The sequence below is a fragment of the Pyxicephalus adspersus genome, chromosome 10, assembly GCF_032062135.1.
Source record: "Pyxicephalus adspersus chromosome 10, UCB_Pads_2.0, whole genome shotgun sequence".
Classification (NCBI taxonomy): Eukaryota; Metazoa; Chordata; class Amphibia; order Anura; family Pyxicephalidae; genus Pyxicephalus; species Pyxicephalus adspersus.
In genome coordinates this window covers 46,468,159-46,489,736 of record NC_092867.1, presented here as the reverse complement: position 1 = coordinate 46,489,736, position 21,578 = coordinate 46,468,159, and the positions used below count along the sequence as shown (strand labels likewise).

General features: G+C 37.4%; 1 protein-coding gene across 1 annotated transcript in view; it reads right to left on the bottom strand.

The window, feature by feature from the left end:
* CHAT (choline O-acetyltransferase) overlaps positions 1–20,761 on the bottom strand; it is a 43,159-nt gene extending 22,398 nt beyond the window's left edge. Inside the window, exons 1-5 of the mRNA XM_072423861.1 lie at positions 20,633–20,761; positions 16,413–16,514; positions 8,635–8,826; positions 7,332–7,450; positions 4,694–4,747 (exon numbers count right to left, since the gene is read on the bottom strand). Coding sequence (XP_072279962.1) covers positions 4,694–4,747; positions 7,332–7,450; positions 8,635–8,826; positions 16,413–16,475 — 428 coding nt within the window. The 5' untranslated portion in view covers positions 16,476–16,514; positions 20,633–20,761. The remainder of the gene's footprint in view (positions 1–4,693; positions 4,748–7,331; positions 7,451–8,634; positions 8,827–16,412; positions 16,515–20,632) is intronic.
* Between the last annotated feature and the right edge of the window lie 817 nt (positions 20,762–21,578).

Sequence of the window (21,578 nt, the reverse complement as noted above, 5' to 3'; positions counted from 1 at the left end):
TGTATTTTATATTTTAGAGATGCATAGTTTCCCATGCTGTTTTTACATAAATTATACTGGTCCTTCATCCATCACGTTTGTCTCCCCCCTGAGAAACTGGCCATCTGTTACATGGGCACATCAGGGTGCCACTGCATCCAAGGACAACTTATTCAGTCACTCCACTGTAAAATTAGGGTTATTGTGTAAAGTACAAATATTCTGTTTTTAGTAATGTTTTTCTACATGTTTGCAGCCTTGGTAAAGTATATGAAAATATGTATTAGTGGGACATAGAACTTTACACAGCATTTTAGTTGCTGGTATACATGACATCCTCTCAGTCTGAACACTATTTGATGGCTAGACATCTTTTGGTAAAACACCTGATGGAATCCATAACCCTATATATTAGTCCAAGGTAGGGATTAGCGAGAAGACCTCTGACAGTCTCGCAAAAATTTCCTTGAACTTTCAAAGGGTCCGCGAAATTTCAGCAAACCGATTTTGCGAATTCTAATAAAGTCAGTGAGCTGACTTTAAACAATATTAGCAAAGCCCCTATACATGTTAGAACCACCAAATTTGCTAGATATGTGTAGGGGAACAGTGGCAAAGGGAAAAATACAAAAGTTACAAAAGATCTTGTGGTTTTCCAGAAAATGGCAGGCAAAGTGACAGCAGGTAAATAGGATTTTTGCGTGATGGACAGCGTACAGAAGGCAGCAAAAACATTAGAACATTGAGAAAGGGTGGCGCTACGTGTGAACTCAACCCACTAGCAGCAGTCTCTGCCGTCAAACAGCAGGAGACCACATTGCTAGCTGTCATCATGACCTGGATGACATGTGTTAGGAATGCCACTCATAAGGTTGTGGACAAGTAGTGTGGTGACATTAGGCAAAAGAATGGAGGACCAGAGACAGAGCGTGGGTCAGCGAGAGCAGTAGCAGTGTGTGGCCTCTGGTCAGCTATAGCCAGGGAGATGGCATTGGTAAGTGTCATGGAGAGCTGGGTGTAGTGCATCGTCAATGCCTCCCAGAAGTGTGTAATACAATTTTTGTGAATGGAATACTGACAGGCTGCAGCATCAGGAGGAGACAGTGGGTCCTTAGAAAGAGCAGGGACGGCATTGGTACTTGGCATTTAGAGCTGGGTGTAGTGCATCATCAATGCCACCCAGAAGTGTAAAATTTTTGTGAATGGAGTACTGACAGGTGGCAGCAGCAGGAGGAGGCATTGGGCCCGTAGACGGAGCGAGGACCACATTGGTAACTGGCATCTAGAGCTGGGAGTAGTGCATCGTCAATGCCACCCAGAAGTGTACAACTTTACTAAATAGAGTACTGACATGCGGCAGCAGGAGGAGGCGGTGGGCCCTGAGACGGAGCAGGGACCGAATTGGAAACTGGCATCTAGAGCTGGGTGGAGTGCATCATCATTGCCACCCAGAAGTGTACAATTTTAGTGAATAAAGTACTGACAGGTGGCAGCAGCAGGAGGAGACGGTGGGCCCTGAGACGGAGTGGGGAGAACATTGGTAACTGGCATCTAGAGCTGGCAGTAGTGCATCGTCAATGCCACCCAGAACAACTTTACTAAATGGAGTACTGACATGCTGCAGCAGGAGGAGGCGGTGGGCCCTGAGATGGAGCAGGGACTGCATTGGAAACTGGCATCTGGAGCTGGGTGTAGTGCATCGTCAATACCACTCAGAAGTGTACAATTTTACTGAATTGAGTACTGACAAGCGGTAGCAGCAGCAGCAGGAGGTGGCGGTGGGCCCTGAGATGGAGCAGGGGCCGCATTGGTAACTGGCATCTAGAGCTGGGTGTAGTGCATCATCAATGTAACCCAGAAGTGTACAATTTTACTGAATGGAGAACTGACAGGCGGCAGCAGCAGGAGGAGACGGTGGGCCCTGAGACAGAGTGGGGACCGCATTTGTAACTGGCATCTAGAGCTGGGTGTAGTGCATCATCAATGCCACCGAGAAGTGTACAATTTTAGTGAATGACGTACTGACAGGCGGCAGCAGCAGCAGGAGGAGACAGTGGGCCCTGAGACAGAGCTGAGACTGCATTGGTAACTGGCATCTAGAGCTGGGTGTAGTCCATCGTCAATGCCACCCAGAAGTGTGTAATACAAAATTCTAAAATTTGTAATTAAACATAGAAGGGCCAGACCAAGATGTTTTGTGCGCCAGCACTGTTGCTGTGGTCTGTAGTGCCGGAATGAAGGTAGACGATATTGCTAGTTTGCATCATGAAGTGGATGATATGAATGCCAACCCAAATATATAAGTATAAGCACAATGGCAAGCATGACATTGGTGATCTCAAGCAAAGGGGTTCCCTGGGCTAATTTCCACCCCCCCCCCAAGTTTAAGCACTGCTAGGCAACGCGTGTGCTTGAGGGGGCCGTAGTGACGTGCCCGCTTAACCACAGTGTCGCTGCTGGCCTTTCAGGAGGAGTGTCAAAATAGGAGGGGTTCACAATAGAAGGAATGCAAGAGGAGGAGGAGAAGGAGGAGGGAGGGGACTCGGGTGGCCCATGATTTCCCACCACACCCCTCGGCGGGGGTACCAGGTGCTGTAATGCATCCTGCAGACTACCGCCCACTGAGCTATGCAAGGCCACCCAGTGAACGGTGAAGGACAGGTATCGTCCCACTCCGTGCCTGGTTGTCCAGCTGTCCATGTGTCGTGGATTTGGCTATACACTGAGAATGCCAGTGCCTGGGGGAGATTTCCCATTACATGTCTATGTAAACTGGGTACAACTCTGCAGGAGAAGTGATGCCTGCTTGGTATATTCCACCGCAGCTCGGCACAGGCCATCAGGTCATGCAAGGGAGCCAAGTACACAAAGTAGTACACAAAAAAAACAAACAAAAAAAAAAGTACACAAAGGTAGTACCTGCAAGGCCAATAGTTTGGCTAGACGTAAATTGAGTTCAATGACTCTTTTGTTGGTTGGGCCCATAGCCTGATGCTTTGTGCACAACTCCAGGAGAGTGGGCTGAAGGGACTAGGGGCCCTGAAGGGGTCACTGGAGTATCCATCTTGCGGCGACAAATGTCGTCTGACGCCACGAAACCCGCGGGCAGAAGCTGATACTTTATCGCTGCTAGAAGTCTGGCTGGCACCAACCCCCTTAGACGTAGTAGCAATGACAGTTGGAGGTGGAGAAGGAGTCAATGGAGGTGGAAGAAGAGACAATGACTTGGTTGCACCTCCATCAAGAGAACGCAAGTACTGTTCCCACTTTGGTTTGTGGTTGCGCATGTGGGAAAGCAGTGATGTTGTACCTAAATGTGATCCTGCCTGTCCTTTGCTGATGTGCCTGTGGCACAGGATGCAGATTGCTACGCACCCGTCATTGTCTTTCAGCGTGAAAAAGGACCACACTGGGGAGGTGCGTGCAACCACTCTGCTGCTCTTTTTCTTTTCTCGCCTCTGCGTCTGCTGGGTGCCCTGCGTCTGCTCCACCTCCCCCACGGTCACATTGTCTCTGACTGTTTCCCTGCTTGTGGACAGACATTTTTTTGTACCAAACGGTCTTCTTTGGTAATTAGCAAGAGGTATCAAACACTGAAATATCTGTATTTTTTTTTTGAGAAGGACAGACATTTTTCTGTACCAATTGGGCTTCTTTGGTAAACGGCAAGAGGTAATAAACACTTAAATATCTTTATTTTTTTATAGTAGGGCAGAAATTTTTGTATACCAAATGGGCTTCTTTGGTAAATAGGAACAGGTAGCATCAAAAACTGAAATATCTGTATATATCCAGATATACAGAAGGCTCTTAAACTGTCCCTGTTACAATCCACGTCTCTCCCTGCTTCTATCCACACAGAACACAAGATGGATTGACGAACCCCTCCCTCCTTTCCTGTATATATGCCTGTGCTCAGATCTCTCCTGATTGGCTGCTGGGCCTTGCTGTGCATCCTGGGAGTAAATGATTCGCTCCCAGCCACGATTCCCGCTGGAAATAGACGCTGTTACCACCCCCTGCTTTTTCCCTCACTCGTTCGACGAGAACGCGACCTCATGGCGAATCACAAGTCCGTTGTCGCTTACATGTTCAGTAAGAAAGACCCAATTCGCCGCGAGTTGGAAATTACAAATCTTGCTCGCTCATCCCTAGTCCAAGGTTGTAAAGCACAGAATGTACAAGTACAGAAAGAATGTAAAGTACCTGTAACCTTAGCTGGGGGTTGTTCTGTATCCTTCATACCTAGGTCAATCTTTGCATCTGACATTTGTTTAGGTATATTATATCTACTAATCTTTAGACTTTCTCTTTACTACTGATGGCTGTTTTTTTCTCTGTCCGCAGAGAAGTAAGACAGGACATATTGGATGACAGACAATGCCTGTTACATGTAAAATTTGATATTCCATACTATGTTAGGAAAATTAATCTTCTGCTTATTAAATAATCCTTTTTAAATCCTAGTTAAAATGTATTTATTGATATGTCTATGTATTTTATTTACGAATTGCTGACCTGTATAATCACCTACACAGTCAATGTTTATATTGATTGCAATTTTATTTGTTGTTACAAGTAATACATGTAAGCCTTCAGACAAATATACATATTTAAAATAAAACAAGCTGAGAATTACTCCCCATCAATAATGCTAATATTTTTAAAAATATATTTAAGAAACAAAGTTTAAATTATATGAGGAACAACTTACAAATCCAATAATGTTTTGTAATCAAGTACTCCAGAGATAAGATTGGCTGTAAACCTGCAATGAAAAAAAAGTTTTTTCAAGAATGCAAAAAGATGACTTCCACATTAAGTGAGGTTCCTATATTTTCTAAATTCTATGTTACACTTCTGGAAAAAAGGGGAAAACAGATAATCGGAGCCAGATTCACAACTAGGTTACATAGGCTAGTTCTCATTAGCCATCTGAGCTACACAAGAGCTTTCTATTACAAGCTGCAATGCATCTCTTAGAATTACATTACACTAAATGGTGTCATATCCATGCTACTAAATAGTTGTCTGGTAGAAGAGGATATCCAGCATGCTGTAAAAACTCAGAAAATTTGCTTAGCATTGCTTAGTACTATTATTTTATCCATAGAATAGGAAAGCTCTGGTTATCTGCTTCTATATTGTGTTAAGCAAATTGATTAACATTTAACTTCTTTAGCTAAACTAATCTTATATATAATATTATTATATAAATATATATATATTACAATTGTCTCAGCTTCAAGATATTGGCAGTAATCTACAATTATCTGATTCACTGAGTTACAAAAAGCCTCTCTCCTGGTTGATTTACCAGAAACTGTAGCCATCAAGAGGCTGAAATGCAGAATAGTAGACTAATAGTACATTAAACATTTGACAACCCCCCGTTCATAAAAAAAAAACAAGAAAGGGAATGTGTATGTAAGAATATATATTGTTTTTCTGAATTAAAAATGCAAAAGTAGTATTCCTGGAGCAGAATGTAAATATGGCCCCGAAAATTAAAAGAAAGAGAAGAAAGTAAAGGGGCTGATTACTCAATAGGTAGCAAACAGAACGATTTCTGACACAGATAGTGAACTTTTGGGTCAAGAAAAAACTGTGAACACTAAGGGTGCACACAGAGGTAAATATTATCTGTGGTTGCAAAATGTAGGTTTAGGGTTTAAAATTTAGGATTATTAACATGTGTATCTTGGCAAAATTATATTTTCATCCAAACTAACTTCATAAGTAACAGGCAGGCAGATACAAAAACATAGCTGGGTCTGCTTTTCACTCTATAATGATAGTTTGTTAGTAATTGTTTCCAATGAACAACTAGAAAAAGTATATTATATCTGTCAGTAGCGCCAGGCAGCTGGATGTTTATTGCAATTGTGTCTGCATTTCCTATGTATCCCTGGCTGAATGATTGTAGTCTAAAAAATTATATTTGTAATTGTAGTCCTCTGATGACTGTGACTCTGTAGCTATCTAAGCTTGTATTTATTCATAACTAATTACTCTCCTGAACTGAAGGGATGTATGTTGTTGGTGTTTAAAATAATTAATGTATACAGTATACTATTTATTGTCATGCATTTTACTGTATATGTTTGTGTGTTTGTATTTGTGTGGGGAAACTATATCAGCCATTCCCAACCAGGGTTCCTCCACAGGTTGATAGGGGTTCCTTAAACTGTAGCTGATTAACTTTACATTTGATGGTATCTCCATAGATCTAGGGTCCAGACCCTTGCAAGAGTAAGCAGCATGACACCAATGATCTTTTATGCTTTTCGTAAGCATGGCATTCTGACCTCCTTTGCATGGGTGGCAGCTTTTTCCACTGGCTGCCACTGTATAGGAACCTGGTTAAAGGCTGGGAAAGTCTAAACTATATTATTCTTTACAATAGATCAGTTCTTGTTTGGTGTAAAAAGTTAATTTGCTGGTTTTAAAGCATATATAAATTCCATTTACTTTATGATCTTTTAAATCTGCTTATTAATATTTGTCACTAAACGTAACCATACTCATTAGATGCTTGTAGTCATAACCCCAGCCCTATGTCATGATATCCTAACCTGCATACAGGAGCATAAATGGCACAGTTAAAGAAAGTTATTCTATTATTTTGAGAAATACTTTCCAAATTGTCTGACAATCTAGAAGGCTCCAGGAAAGTTAAAATCCTATTTATAAATCTTTCCTACACTTGTCTATGAAGGTGATGGACCCTTTGTGCACCACTTCAATTATCTGGTGATGGTCCTGCTACTGGAGTGACTTGTTTGACTTGACTTGCTTTGGGTCTGGACCTAGCCTAAGTATAGTTTTATTTGGTCACTGGGAATTAGCAGAATCTCTCCAATGGGGCCGCTGACAGCAATAAGAACACTTTTTTTAAAGTGTTATGGGGATGATTTAGAACCTCTCGTTGGTTATTGCTATCTGTATCCTTGTTCAGAAGATTACCCTCACTTCACATGTGGTCACATCATATAAACTTATATGAAACATATCCAGTGACAGGTCAAGATTTTGGTCATGCAAAATTGTAAGATAACTGGGAGGTCCACTTTGTGGAAAAAGCATGTTTCTGTACACAAAAATGCATTCAAAAAATAAAAATAAAATTAAAAATCAAATTCTTGTTTTTGTTTGTGTGCTTTGCAGATGTAGTTTAAACAGTCAGCTATTGTTTCCTTCTATGCAAAATATTCAGCTACAGAGGACTGTTTCAGCTTCTTTGTATATGGAAATATGCATTGAATGGTGTTACCACATAACAGCTAAAATTACAAGATAGAGGTAATATAATACAGCATAGGGAAAGAGCTCTATGTCTATTCTGTTTTTACCTTAGTTGATCATTGGCATCCTGAAAATTGTGACGTGCAAATATTACAGCTGGGCTAGAATTAACCGGCAGGGGTACGCGGTTATTCAGATACATGTCATCAAGCCAGTATTCATGTACCTATAGAATAAAAACAACATTCGAGCAAAACAATATATGTATTAAATGCACCTGACCCTTAATGATAAATAAACAGCCCTTGTACAGCAGTGTGTAATATGTTGGTGCTAAATAAATATTGTATTTTATACATGGTGTATTTTATAGTGCTTTATAGTGCAATAACATGGGTATTCTCAGGTTTGTAGACATGTATGTGCCATGCAAGATGTTTTTAATATTTGGTATGTTTACTACAGGTATTTGATATTTTTTAAATGTTTTGATTTAAATATACTGAAGTTGATTTACTAAAGAAGTTTGGGCTGTTCACTATTGAAAGTGAATTATTACTCTGAAAAGGAATTTACACTTAGTTTAATGAATGAGGTGAAGCCTTGCTGATTTAAATATTCTTTGCAAAGTGAATGTTTATCGTTTTTTGATTTGTTAATAACTTTAATACTTTAACACTTTTAATTCTATATATAGTTTGTCTTTTAGATTTTATTGTGCAATTGAATACATGGGGTTTTGTATTTTGGAAGCCTGGTGTTAAAGCTAAACACTAGTTAAGCAAAATAAAAAATCAAAGTCCAGGGTCTTTACTTACCTTATTCCTAATTCTTTGGCAGACAGCACACTCCTCTTCCATTAAACCACTTTGACTGCGGGCAGGCTCTTAGGTTCCTGCCCTTGCAATCTAAAGCTACTGGCCCTGCACAATGGGACTGTATTGGCTTATGAAAGAGGCTATGGGGACCATTCACAAAAAGGGGGAGTCTACTGTGGCATAAAGGATTAGGTAAGTAAAAGTACTAGTTATTCAGCCCCAAGATGAGCATTTAACACTTGCAGTGCAGGGCTATCCCTATAGCAAGAAGAAGTGTTTGCTGAAACTGGAATTGTACCCTACCATCCATGGCATGTTATTCCTTCTGAATTTTGTGTCATGCACAGTGATGCCAAACCACATTTGAGTTAGCTAATATTTCATGTTTCTAATAATGATAGGGGAGAAAAACATAAAGGGCCAAAACTACCCACCACTATAATTGTATTCAAAAAAGTTTGGATGCGGTTTATAATTGTTTATGTATTTATATATTCACTTTTCAGAACAGTATGTGTTGAAATACATAATGCTAATACTGCTTATACTTAAAGGGATAATGTCAACTGCAATATCACATCAAACATCTTACCCAGTTTTCTGTTTTCTCTCTCCGTTCATGCAGTTTTTGTTGCAGTGTTTCCCCCAGGCCTCCAGGCATGACAAACTTTTCCACAACATCTTTGCTTTTTTTATATTGCTCTTCTGACACAAGATGTTTCATACATTTCAAATACATGTCCATAGTTTGATGTAAGGGAGGCACTGGCAGCTTTGGTAACTCCTGCAGATACAGCAACATTTCATAGTTCATAATTCTTTCTTTTTTTATCATCAGTGTCCTTTAAAAGATAATTTATTTTATTTCATAAAATATGGATCTCACTAGTAGGTACACTGTTCCTTCTCTTTTTCTTGTTCCATATAACTTCTCATCACTGAAGGTGTGTCCTTGTAATGTTTCATAAGTATTGCCAATTATTTGACAGTTTTTTTTGTGTGAAAACGAAAGAACTGATCACTGGCATGAATGCCATTTTAACTTGCCTAAAGTCACAGTCATATGACTCTCCAGTCCTGAGTCATATATTGCTTATAAGATAAGAGCTTGTCTTATCTGCAGAACTAGATTATCAACCCCCTATTTCCCCCCAGCGAAAATGGCTCCTATAAGGGATCTGGACAGAATATTTAGAGTAAAGGGTGAAAAAAAAAAACAATCAGATTTGTAAATAATTCGGATTTGCTAAAATGGCCTTAAAATTCCACCAATTGGCACCTCACATAAGATAAGGATTGTGAAAGACCTTGGTCATTCAGAGGAGAGGAATGTGCACATGCCATATAAAATGTGGCAAAATTCCTCATAGACTTTAAAGGGTACGGATAAATAAAACATGAGTCTAATCCATATACAGGAATTGAGCTTTGAAGTATGGATGCTTATAGATTGCAGCCACCAATGTAGCCCTATTGGTGAGAACTTGTACGTTCAATAAACAGAAATGTAGAAAGGCCAAGAACAGCAACATTAAGGCACTCACTAACAGTAAGGCAAAAACTATGTAGGAAAGTCAGGGCAGAGGACAAACAGATAAAAAAGCGGTAAAATACTGCATAACTACAGACATTTTACTATGTTTAGTGCCAAATTGAAATGCAAGTAGCAGTCCAGTCTAAAATTAAAAAAAAAGGAAATAAAAATTAAAAAGGAAATCTTGCAAATGCCCAGACACAAGTCACAAACATAATCTGGTAACTCGTTGCAGCCTGAGAATGTTTATTTAGAATAGCATTACTTTTTTTTTACCTGATAGGAAAAATAAATTCCTAGCCACTATCTTCGCTCCTCCAATGACCTCCTCTCTCATAACCTCATCACAGGCATGGCTCCTATACTTTTTTCGAGCTGCGCTGACTCTCTAGAATGGTCTTCCAGGTCCTATTCAGCTTGCTCCTACTCTCTGCTCATTTAAAAGAGCACTCAAAACCCATCTTTTCAAACATACCTACCTGTCTTCTTCTGTCTCTGAAAACCCTCACTACCACCATTTCATATACCCGATTGTGTGCTACTTCCCCCAATTCTTAGATTAAAAGCTCTTTTAGGCAAGTTCCTCTCCTTCTACTGTGTCACTGTCTGTATTTGTTTGTCATTTGCAACCCCTATTTATTGTACAATGCTGTGTAATATTTTGGCACTATATTTATAATAATATTATTAATAATCTTAATAATAATATAATAATGAGGCCAGCAAAGGTACATGTTTGAACCTAGAAGTCCAAGTATCAACACCAGTAACGACCATGATAACTTTCTTGCATGCCCATGAGCAAATTTTCTGTTTACTGTATCCTAAGGAAATGTTTTATAATCATTTCATGGTCGATACAGTTCATTAAATAACACTATATTGACATAATGGTAATAAAACAATTAGTTTTAATCTGGATGCTGATTTTTTAAGACAAGACCTAGATCTATAATATGTCATCTCCTGTACTCCATTTAGTAATAGATTAAGAGTTTGTTTACACATAAGGCTTTGCAGTATTTGAGAGTATGATTTCTTTGCAGTTTACTGCTCAAAAACAATCAATAACCACAAGGCCTTCTCCTTAAAATTGAAAAGAATGAGAGAAATTGAAGAAACCTTTTGGCAGGCATTAGCAGAGGGGTTTTGTATCTGTCCTAAAATGCTAAGTGTAGCTTCTCATGGTCAGTTTTACTAAAAACTTAAATGAGCTTTTTTTAATGGCCCCTGAGCATTATATAATCAGTTTGTAATAATTTGAAAGGCGTTTTGAAAGCATTGTGAGGAGAAAGTAAACAGCAACACTAGAAAACTGCCTGCAAAACACCATTGGGTGCTAAGAAGGTAAAATAGGGCCTGATAAACAGAAACCACACAAGATGACTGATGAATGAGCCCTAACCAAATTCGATTGCTAATATTTTATCTATATTAGCAAATGCTCATTAATGAACAATTTATTTTGGGTGAACAGTTTATGGTCACTAAGGTTTTCATGACACTGTTTTACATTACTCAAAGTTAGACTGGTACTCAGTGACAGTTACCAGGGACAGTGCCATTAGATAATGGCAGTCGATCATGAATTGGAACATAGTTGCTGCAGAATAGCAATAGGTTATGGAATAAGGGCATGGAAGAGTGTGGAAAAAATGGAAATGTTGCAGCTGCCCATAGAATGAGGAGCAGGTAAAAAGATAACTGATAACTATTTCTTCTAGTGTAATATTTAACATATATGCAGCCCTTGTCATGTCACAGACATGGCACAGGTGAAAATATACTTAGACAATTGGAGGCCCCTTCAGAGAAAACAGCAATATGTTACAACAGAGACATTACCCTTCACCTGTAATCAAAATGTACAAAATTAAAACACATAGTAATGTAAAGTGTTAGTCTTGGGCATCTGTCATATAGCTTGCTGACAGGTGTAGAACATACAAACATGCAAAACATGTATGAAAAAAAAATACACCTGTGCACCTGAGCCCCCAATCACTCTGACATATTGCAGTACCTACAGCCAGCCAGAGCTTTGGTCTCCTACACTGACCTTCCTTCCCACAGACCTCCTGGGTCTTCACAGTGGCCTCCACACTGATGACGATGCTCTTGTGCTTGACAAAGATGCTGTTGTTAAACCTCTGCCCTCCCTGTTTCTGTTTAAATAAAGGCACCATGGCTATCCCACCACACTGCCTATATTGATAACATATATATCAAACGTAGCTCCCCCAATGGAGTAATGTCACAACAGAAGACATCAATACCACTACTGTGGTAATATTGTAGGCACCCCAGCAGTGGCAGTCTTCTGGCAGCCTACATCACCTACAATATCCTACCGGCCAAACTTGTTGATCAATCACGCATTGGCAGAATTGGCATGATAGAAACTTCATTATGGATCACTGACCCTGTGCTGTGGATGTACTCACACTGGTTGCCTCTGATGCTCTATACATCTGCTTATTTCTGAAGCACAGATATTTTTGGCTGTTTAACGCCTATTTTTGAGACTAATGTTTTGGACCCAATTTATATGGTTGAAGGCTATTTTTTGAAGGCGATATTTCCCCTGAAGAAGCAAGCTGTTCCTGCGAAATGTGTTGGGATATATATGAACATCATTAATAATTGTTAAAACCTTCAAACCCTTTGTTGTGACTAATGTTATACACAAACAATATTGAAATGTTTAATGTTAATATTAAAATTTGAATACACCTATTTGATGTTTTATTGCTACATTTTTCTATGCCACACAACTCCTTACTTTTTGTTGGATTCCTTTGGATGTAGTAATTGGTATCTTAACCATATGTTTTTGTGTGTATATATGTATGTATATGTGTTTGCTGTACTGGTATTTGTAGAAGGTGGCTAACTGTAACTTTAAAATATGGAGTAAGGGAACACCGCTTTATCATTTTCTGTCTTTGACAGCAACACAGACAGAAAATATACATTTCTTTGGTAGAGAAGGGAGACCTAAAAGCTAAATCTACGACCCTAGGTGGTATATATATATATATATATATATATATATATTCATATATATTAGCTTAGATTTTATTTTTTCAATCTAGATAACAGTACACTTATATGTATATTTTTTTGCATAGAAAATGTGTATTGTTTTGTTGAGAAGTAGTGCAATAAAATGAAAAATGAAAGCTCCTAATAGCAGGAAGGAAGGGGTTGTAGGGGCTGACCACAGTGCAGGGTTGACAATGCTGAGGCAAAATGGGTTGAGGCAGACAGGAACAGGGTGAAACAGCTTTTCAGGCCCTTCAAAGGAAATATTATTTACAGGTAGAAACTGGCAGGATCAGAAGTTGATTGCAAAGGGATAAGACTAAGAAAAATGGCCATATCAACAGCATTGATTAGAGTATATATAATATATAAATAATATAATTCCTCTTTATTTCAGTGGTAGGCTTCTGGACCCTCATAAAAAACCCACAATTAATTTAATTGGTTGTCATAGTTTATAACATTGTTCTATGCACATCATTTTAAGGAAAGAAGAAAATGTTGAAGCATTGTGATAGTAATGAATTTTGTGTTTTGGGGGTGATGTGAGAGGCATAATTTGAACTTGCTTTTCTAAAAATTAGTTTCTTTACTGAGGAGGACTGCTTTAAATTCTAAAGACATGATTTGTGGCAACACTTTGGTAATCTGCACTTTAAAGCTGTGTTCCCAGGAAGCGTGTGCTTGATTTCCATCATAAATATTTAGTGTTCTTTTAATAAATTGTATACTGTTGCCAGTATCTCTAGCACCAAGGAGTTTTACTGACTTTTCACCATACCCAACTGACTTCTGCTTAGAGCTGGAATTTGAATTATGTTAAAAGCAACTGTTATAAGGAACTGTATGACTACATCTATAAAAATGTATTTTTTTTTTAATAATGTAGATTCAGTAGCAGGGTCATGCACCTGACAACCATTGGGGTTCAATCCTTCTGATTTAGTCAATATTTTTTAATGCAGGAGGTTGTTGTCTGGTTTATTTCTATTAGTTTTTCCATACATTATAGACAATCTTTGTTCTTGTTGTGGGGAGCCACACGGCCGGTGTATGTTTTTAAAACAGACCACTTTGTTTCACAATTCTGCCAATCCTATTAATTTATGTTGATGGTTTGATCTGGGATCTTTATTAGTTGTTCATCTGGTAATGTTACTTTTTTTGATGACCGCCTTAAGATAGTCTGTTAAATGATTGAGTGATGCTTTTTGACATAAATAGTTAGAAATAAAATCAATAGATCTATAGTGGGAGAGAGCCCATGTACTACTGTTGATTATTGCTTCTGGCCTTCTGTTAGGGTGAACAAGCATCAAAGCACAACATAGATATGTGAATGATCTTTTGATTGGTATAAATACAGACTTGGTCTTTTTCCAAGCATACAATGACAAATAGATGCTTGAAGTCATTTTAGGCCCCATGTAGTAATTGGCTTCTTTTACCATATAGCAAGACCAAATAATCAGGAATTACATGTCTATTGAAAATGAACATCTCATCCCTTAGTATTAACAATCTATGAATCTGAGAAGGTCAGTAGCAGTTGGTTAATTTTTTCTTTATCATTTGAAACAGACATGTGAATGACACAGCATCATTGTTTCATTTGACAAACACTTTGCTTTATTGATTATAAAAAGTAAACACAGTCCAATGAAACTTGGAGAGCATTGATGATTTTTACATACAGTAGATCATAGAATATTTATTTTAAAACAAATATCTTAGCTGTATTGCAAACTGGAATAGTATTACTGCCCCCCCCCCCCTGATTCTAAAAGAGTGTTACTGCTACCAGTCAGGGTGAAATTCTGTTCCCTCGAAAATGGTCAAAGTTGATTGATTAGGATTAGGTAAGGCACAGCCTGCAGCGTGGTCAGGAGAAAGTGGTCTTTTATGTGTGTGGCTTAAACTGTAAATGTTTTGTTCTCAGTTTTATGTTTGCCCCTATAAATGTTGTTAGTTACTGATGTGTGTCCCTCCTTAAATATTGCTGGCCAGTGGTCTATTTGGTCTTTTGGTGGCCACTGTGCCATGGTCTGTGCCCCTCATTGATACTTAGTAGTGTGTCTCTTATTGGCGGCCACTGTTTCATGGTCTATGCTTCTTTTTCATTGAAGATTATTGAAAGCATCATCAATTTACCCAAGAAAGGCTACAGAGGTCTGCACTAGTTTTTGTTAGAACCATTCATGCATTGCAAAAGTGCATTTGCTCTTTTTAATGGAGTACCTTCACTGGAGAATTACATTCTCAAGTGTGATTTTGTTTGTATAGGGTAGATTCAAACGCTTGGCTTTTCCTTTTGTTTCTATTCTGGTACAGGCCTGTCCTGCACATATTGGTGTATTGTTTGTACCACAAGTGGCTACAACTACAGATATTTAAAAAAAATAGCTTTAGAAGGCCCATATCTTTGGAGCAGAAGATCCAGATATACATGAAATTCAGGGTTATATTCATAGTTCATGGTTTTATTTGGACTTAGCAGTTGATTTACATCTCATCTGCAGACAAAGGTTATTATTTTGTTTTAGAACAAGCATGATATTAAAAACGTCTTACACTTTTAACTTTGAGGTGATTTTCCCTCGGCATTCAAAGTGATGAGAAAGCTCATCAACAGGGACACTGTCAAAATCATAAACACAATTTTAATGGATTATAGAAGGGTTTGAGGTTTTGTCAATGTTTTACTGTTATCTCTGTGTTTCTGTTCTCGTGACACCTGCGTCCCCAATTTCCTCGATGAAATTTACTAAGATCAGAAAAGAAGTAAAATTTCCTTACTGGGGGTAAAGAACCCAAACTAAAAACAGAAATGTAAAGTAGAATAGCGAACTATATGTTAAAATGAAAAGAAATGCTATGCTTTTAAGTTAGGTGTTTGTGTATATTTCTTTTTTTGCACATTCTTTCTTTGTGCACCCAAAAAAATTACTGGCAGATATAGCTTTCATCACAGAGGCTTTGAGTCAGTTCTGCACAGGGGCCCATTGTTGGCTATATCTGGCACTGCCTTTCACCAATTACTTTGATACGGCTTAAACTCTCAAAAAATTTACCTAAAACATTACCAATCATGATTATTGGGAATATGCAAACCCAGCAACTCCTATTGTTTAGATGGTGATGCATCACTCTATGGGTCCCAACAACAGACCCAATTAGAATAGTTATACTTTATTAAAGTTATAAAATAGTTAGAAATTAAAAAATACTTCAAGGCCCAATTTATTTCTTTTAACTTTTAAATCATCATGGGATCATGAAACATAGACCATTGGATGCAAAGGGAGTTAGTGCTTTTTCCTTTGTAAATCAACCAAGCATGGTATTTGTTTTAAAAGCAGAAAAAAACTATTTCCAATGCTTGGTTGTAAATTGGCTACATAAACTCACAATCATAAAATAATCAATTAGATATGCTATCATTTTTGAATAATTTCTGGAAACATAGTAACTGGTAACATAATACCTATTTTACCATCTGTTCAGTCTATTTTTCATATAGCCCTAGAGTGATCATTGTAAAATACACAGACATTTTTTTTTCTTTCTTATGTAACCTGTTCTGTGTTTTTGCATAGAGCATCATACTTCCTCAGCTCAGATGTCTTTGTTTCTGATCAAGTTCCCTTTTTTTGATGGATGATTTTTCAGCTTTCTTATTTGACAAATCTAATGTCATTTACAATTGTAAAAACAGGCCAGGCTTCAGTTCATAAATGTATTTGTTGGTCCCCTTTACTTACTATTTACACATTAAAAAAATCTAATCTTACCTCTGCATCTTGTGAGCCTTTGCTTTCTGATTTTTCCAATGCAGGTTTCTTTAACACAGGCATTGTGCAGCAGCGGGAGTGCTTTGCTTGTTCTAGTTCAGCCTATAGGAAATTTGCAGTATAATGCCGTAAAAATTACAGTAACAAAAATAAAACAGTCACATAACAAGGTGTTAAATCATTTCCTATATATAGGTTTACATTGTATCCGCATTAGGCAAAGTTTTATTGTATATTTTCCAAGTGCAGACTTTCAGTTTTGCATGGATGCTTGCCATTTTTATAAAGTAGTAGCAACGTCTGCTTGTAAGTACAAAGGTATAGGGTTTTTTAACAACAATCTGACACCTGAATAGGCACCTCACTTTTAAGGCTTTTATCCTTATGCTGTTTTTTTTTTTTTTTATCTTACAATAATATTACCCTCAACCAAGGAGTTTCTACATAACTTAGAGTATCCTCATGTACGGCAAAGGTTTGTTTGTTAATCTTTGTGTACTTGGCAGAACCCAAGTCTTTCACCTACTCCTCTCTAAACACCAGTAGCCCAAATTCCCCAAATATGACATATACTATATATACTATATATTCCATTTTTACACCTGTGCTAAGGTTTAGGTTGAATGTAAAAGTGGAATTGTACCCAAATGAGCTGCAACCATTGTTGTATCACTTAGCGTTACGTGCCATATGTTCACTCTTTTCCTGTTGCATTTCTGTTAACTCCATGAGAATTCAAAAAGAATGAGAGTGAAAAATGTGAATAGCCTACAAAAAATACACTGTAACTGTTGGAGAAAAGGGTGGGTTCCTATGACTACAAAGAACCGAGAACGTTCTTACTCTCAGTGTGCTCTGCAGGACTGAGCTGTCAGTTTAACATTTTGATCCTGCAATTTCTGTCTCAGCTGCACCAACCCAGCACTGCACCCACAGCTAATATTTAACTGTTGGGTTCACCTGTGAGAAATGTGTAGAATATTGTAAACATGAATTAGATGTATATTTTATACTGCCTCTAATAAAGTGGTCCTCTAGCTAAGTTCGGGTCAGAAATAGGCATTCTTAATTCTCACCTCTTCATTGTGCGCCATTACTACTCACTGGTGACGCAACCTTTAGTCTCTGCCCCCTCTCCATGTATCAGTTACTGTATACACTCCCAGATTTTCATACCACCTGATCACCACCTGTCTGACTACCTCTGGCATTTCACCTTCAGTAGTGGTTTTAGTTACAATAGTGTTTATTTTTTACAACTGACCAACAGTGTCCTGCTGGTCCTCACACCACTAATGAAGAGAACATAAAGCAAATGGAAATTCATCTCAGTTGATTTGCATTCACAACCTCTTTCATATTTGTTGATGGACCTTATAATGGCCAGACATGGAAATATAATTAGAAACTTTTTTCTTTTTGGTGCTTGCACATCTTCATTTCCACCTACCCTACACACAGGTTCATCAGTACTAATTTGCAAAAACAACCTTGACTATTGAAAGTTTTTAATAGGGCAACAAGCACTTGGCAAAATTAAGTTATGTACTGCAACCAATATTGATCATATTTATTATTCTGGCTGAAGAAAACCCTCAGAGCTTTGGGTTGCTTTGAAGGCAACCATTGTGCCTGGGTATCATGTTTATCAGGTGACTTTATATTCCATCTTACAAACCCAAAATAAACACTTTAATAAAAGACAATGCAAATTATTTTCCTAGCTCCAAAGCATTGATAATTTTGGAATAATGTAACTGCCAGGCCACTTGTGTTAGCCGATAGGGATGTCACCTATGGTTGTCTCCATACTTTCTCTGCACGGGTTTCCTATAAATGTTTCTATATGTAACTTTAAAGGACATAAATGATTCTCTGAAATTCTATGGGTAAATGTTAACACAACATAAAAAGAATAGATTTAGAACTTAGCTTCAGTGGTAAAAGAAAAGATAATTATTATGTAAGGCCTTTAGAAATCCTAATTGCGTTACAAAAACAATACAAGTATGAAGAAAGCATTGCATTTTCAATTAATTTTTTTAAAAAGAATTGCATATCTTCTCATGTATTTGTTACTTGGGGTTGTCACAACTGTACACTCACATACCGATATAAATGCATGTTTTACGTTTTGTTAAAAAGAAATCAGTTGATATGACATGAGTCTGCTTGGTATCTGTACGTATACATTTTATCCTTGTTTTACTTTTTTAAAGAAAACTAAAGATGCAGAATCATCCTAATAACACAATAAAGGAGGATGTTGACTGTTTTATATGATATCACTTTTTATGATTATAATAGATGTTAGAAATTCTAATCATAAAGACAGTAAAGTGGAGTCAGGATGCAACTAGTGCTTCAGAGGGAATAAACCATTTTTAGACACAGTCAACATCTCAAACCATAAACATACAGAGCCATGAATAGACAAAGGAAACTGTGTAATATATTTTCATTCCACCCTTGGGAAAAATAGAATATATTTTCATATTTATTACAGGAGGCGGAGAAGGTTTTGCAAAGTAAAAGCATTGTTATATGTAGCTTCATGACAGGATTCATTCAGCTTGTTTGCAGGGATATTTTTGGTTATACATTTGACTATTTTAAACCATTCTCTGGCTTGACTTTCTGCACTAGGAGTTACATTGTACCATATTGGGATTCATTTGAACAAGCAAATGATGGTCCCTAAGCTGGCATTATCTAGAACAGTGGTCCTTGTTCAAATATACCTCACCCCATGGCCGGGAAGATACATGTGACATTTAGCAGCTTTATAGCACCTGTATACCAATGTGCTGCAAAATAGATTTCCAAAATAATAAATAATCAAGGTCTAGAAACCAAGTAAAATGGGGTTATAATCCAATATGGTTAGGATATTTAGTCCACTTAATAATATGCCATTTGGCCTTCTATGATTGCTCTGTCATGCATTTTGTGGCTTTCAATGGGCCTAATAAGCTGATCAATACCCTAAAGATAATGTTAGACAATGCAACATTTCTGTGTTTGTTCTGTTTTTCACATTTTTGTGTTAACGGGCAAATTTAGAAAGTAATGTATTTGTGTATAAGTGTTAGATATAACTGTCCACCGAAGGCCAGCAATCCAAATTGAAAAGAGAAAGGATTAAAATAATAATAAATATATTCATTAATTAAATATTAATATTGCAATAAAATCTGTATTGTTTCAAAATAAATAAATTAAATCCACAGAATTCTTTTTATAGTTTAACATGGCAATTTTTGAAATGATGATTTTAGACTGAACAGTAGTGTTAATAGCTCCCTTTATATGTATGACAAATTATTTACTTTTAGTAAATTTTCTTAAACAAGTATGATGCATGTTTACAGTATTTTTGCTCTAATAAATAATATATATATATATATATATATATATATATATATATATTTCCCTGATACTTGTATTCAGTTCAACAGAACTGGTGTACGCAGGTTATGTTTGTGACTTTTAGAGACTTATTAGAAGAGAGGAGACTTCATAATTATTAATAATAGAAAATTAGGAATTGAGGTCTTATTCTTATTTGCTACAGTGTTATCTTTGGAAATATATAACTGATGTCCTCAAAAATAAACGATCAATATTTAAAATTTGTGCTGTACTGTTACCACTAAGACACCCTGAAAGGCAATGCAATGCACTAAATAGCAATGCTTATCAGATAAGGTTGCTGATGATGAGAGATCTGGTTCATTAATAATTAAACTAAACCACAGAAAACATCAATCGGATTGGTATACTGTTCAAAGCAAGAAATCTTAGCAAATTGAATTTACAGAAAACTCTGTTACAGCAGAAGGCTACTCCTGAGAAGCATCAATGTGAAGAAGTTTAATTCTTTCCGTTCTGTATATTTGTTTAATTTGTCATCACCCATGAAGCCTCTTCCCAGTCTAATAACCCAGTTAAACGAAAATGACCCAGGGATGAGCACTCAAGTACAGCAAAACGAAATAATCATTTGTCTAGAGCCTTAAGATACAGCTAAATGTATTGGTATTCCATCCTCAGCCACTATTGTAACACAGACTGCTCTTCCTTTGCAAACTGGTGCCAAGTATGTATATATCCTCACCATTTCATTTAAAATAATGTTAAGTTGAGATGGCTCCTAGACTTTTAAAACTTTAAAAGCATCCTCTATAAAAGCGGCTCATTGAATGAATTAAAGTGCTTACCTGCTTCACTCAATAGATCAGAAAGTGGTGTCAGAGGATGCAGAGAGGAGCGCAGAGCTCAGTGCCATGGCAGGTGGTGCACAACTGTCCATGGTGCCAGTCCTCACTCCGTACGGGATGGCGTCCCCAGCCTGTAGAGCTATGTGATCTGGACAAAGGCAATAGTGTTAGAGCAGATCTGCCCCCAGCACCTCTCCCTGCCCACCTTCACTGTTCTTGCTGGATAACTCCTCCCTTTATAATCCCATTCGTGTACATTTAAATCGGTGGTGCTGCAAACTAGAAAATCCTGCCTTCAACACAGTAAAACTTTTCAAGGAAAGAATGTAGAATGACATCTGAACAGGTGGATGCGAAGAGATCCACACTTCTATGGCACACAATGCCAATGTCATTGCTTTAGAGGATTTAAGGCACCTCTAGCAAAGTGTGTTTACTGTATGTGAATGCAACAATTTGCCTGCAATGTTCGATTAAATATTTGGAAATATGCATTTAAAGCAATCTTTGTAAATTGCATGTATGCTTATTGCACAGACTTGTGTGTGTTCTTGGTAAAACTACAAAATACATAGGGCGTGCTCTCTTTTTTATTTCTTCCTTAATTTTTAACTATGGATACCATAATCTCCTATGCCATCTTTCTTTCTTTCTTTCTTTCTTTCTTTCTTTCTCTCTCTTTCCTTTCGTCTTTCTTTCATTATTGTCTCTATATTTCCTCCTCTCTTTCATTCTCTATGTCTATCGGAGTATATCACTTTAATATTTTTCTTTCATTCATTCTTTCTTTCTTTCTCTCTTTCTCTCTCTTTCTTTCTTTCTTTCCTCTATATTTCCTACTCTCTTTCATTCTCTCTCTATGTCTCTCTGAGTTTATCTCTTTAATCTCTCTCACTCTCTCTCTCTCTTCCTTTTCTTTCTTTCTTTCTTTCTTTCTTTCTTTCTT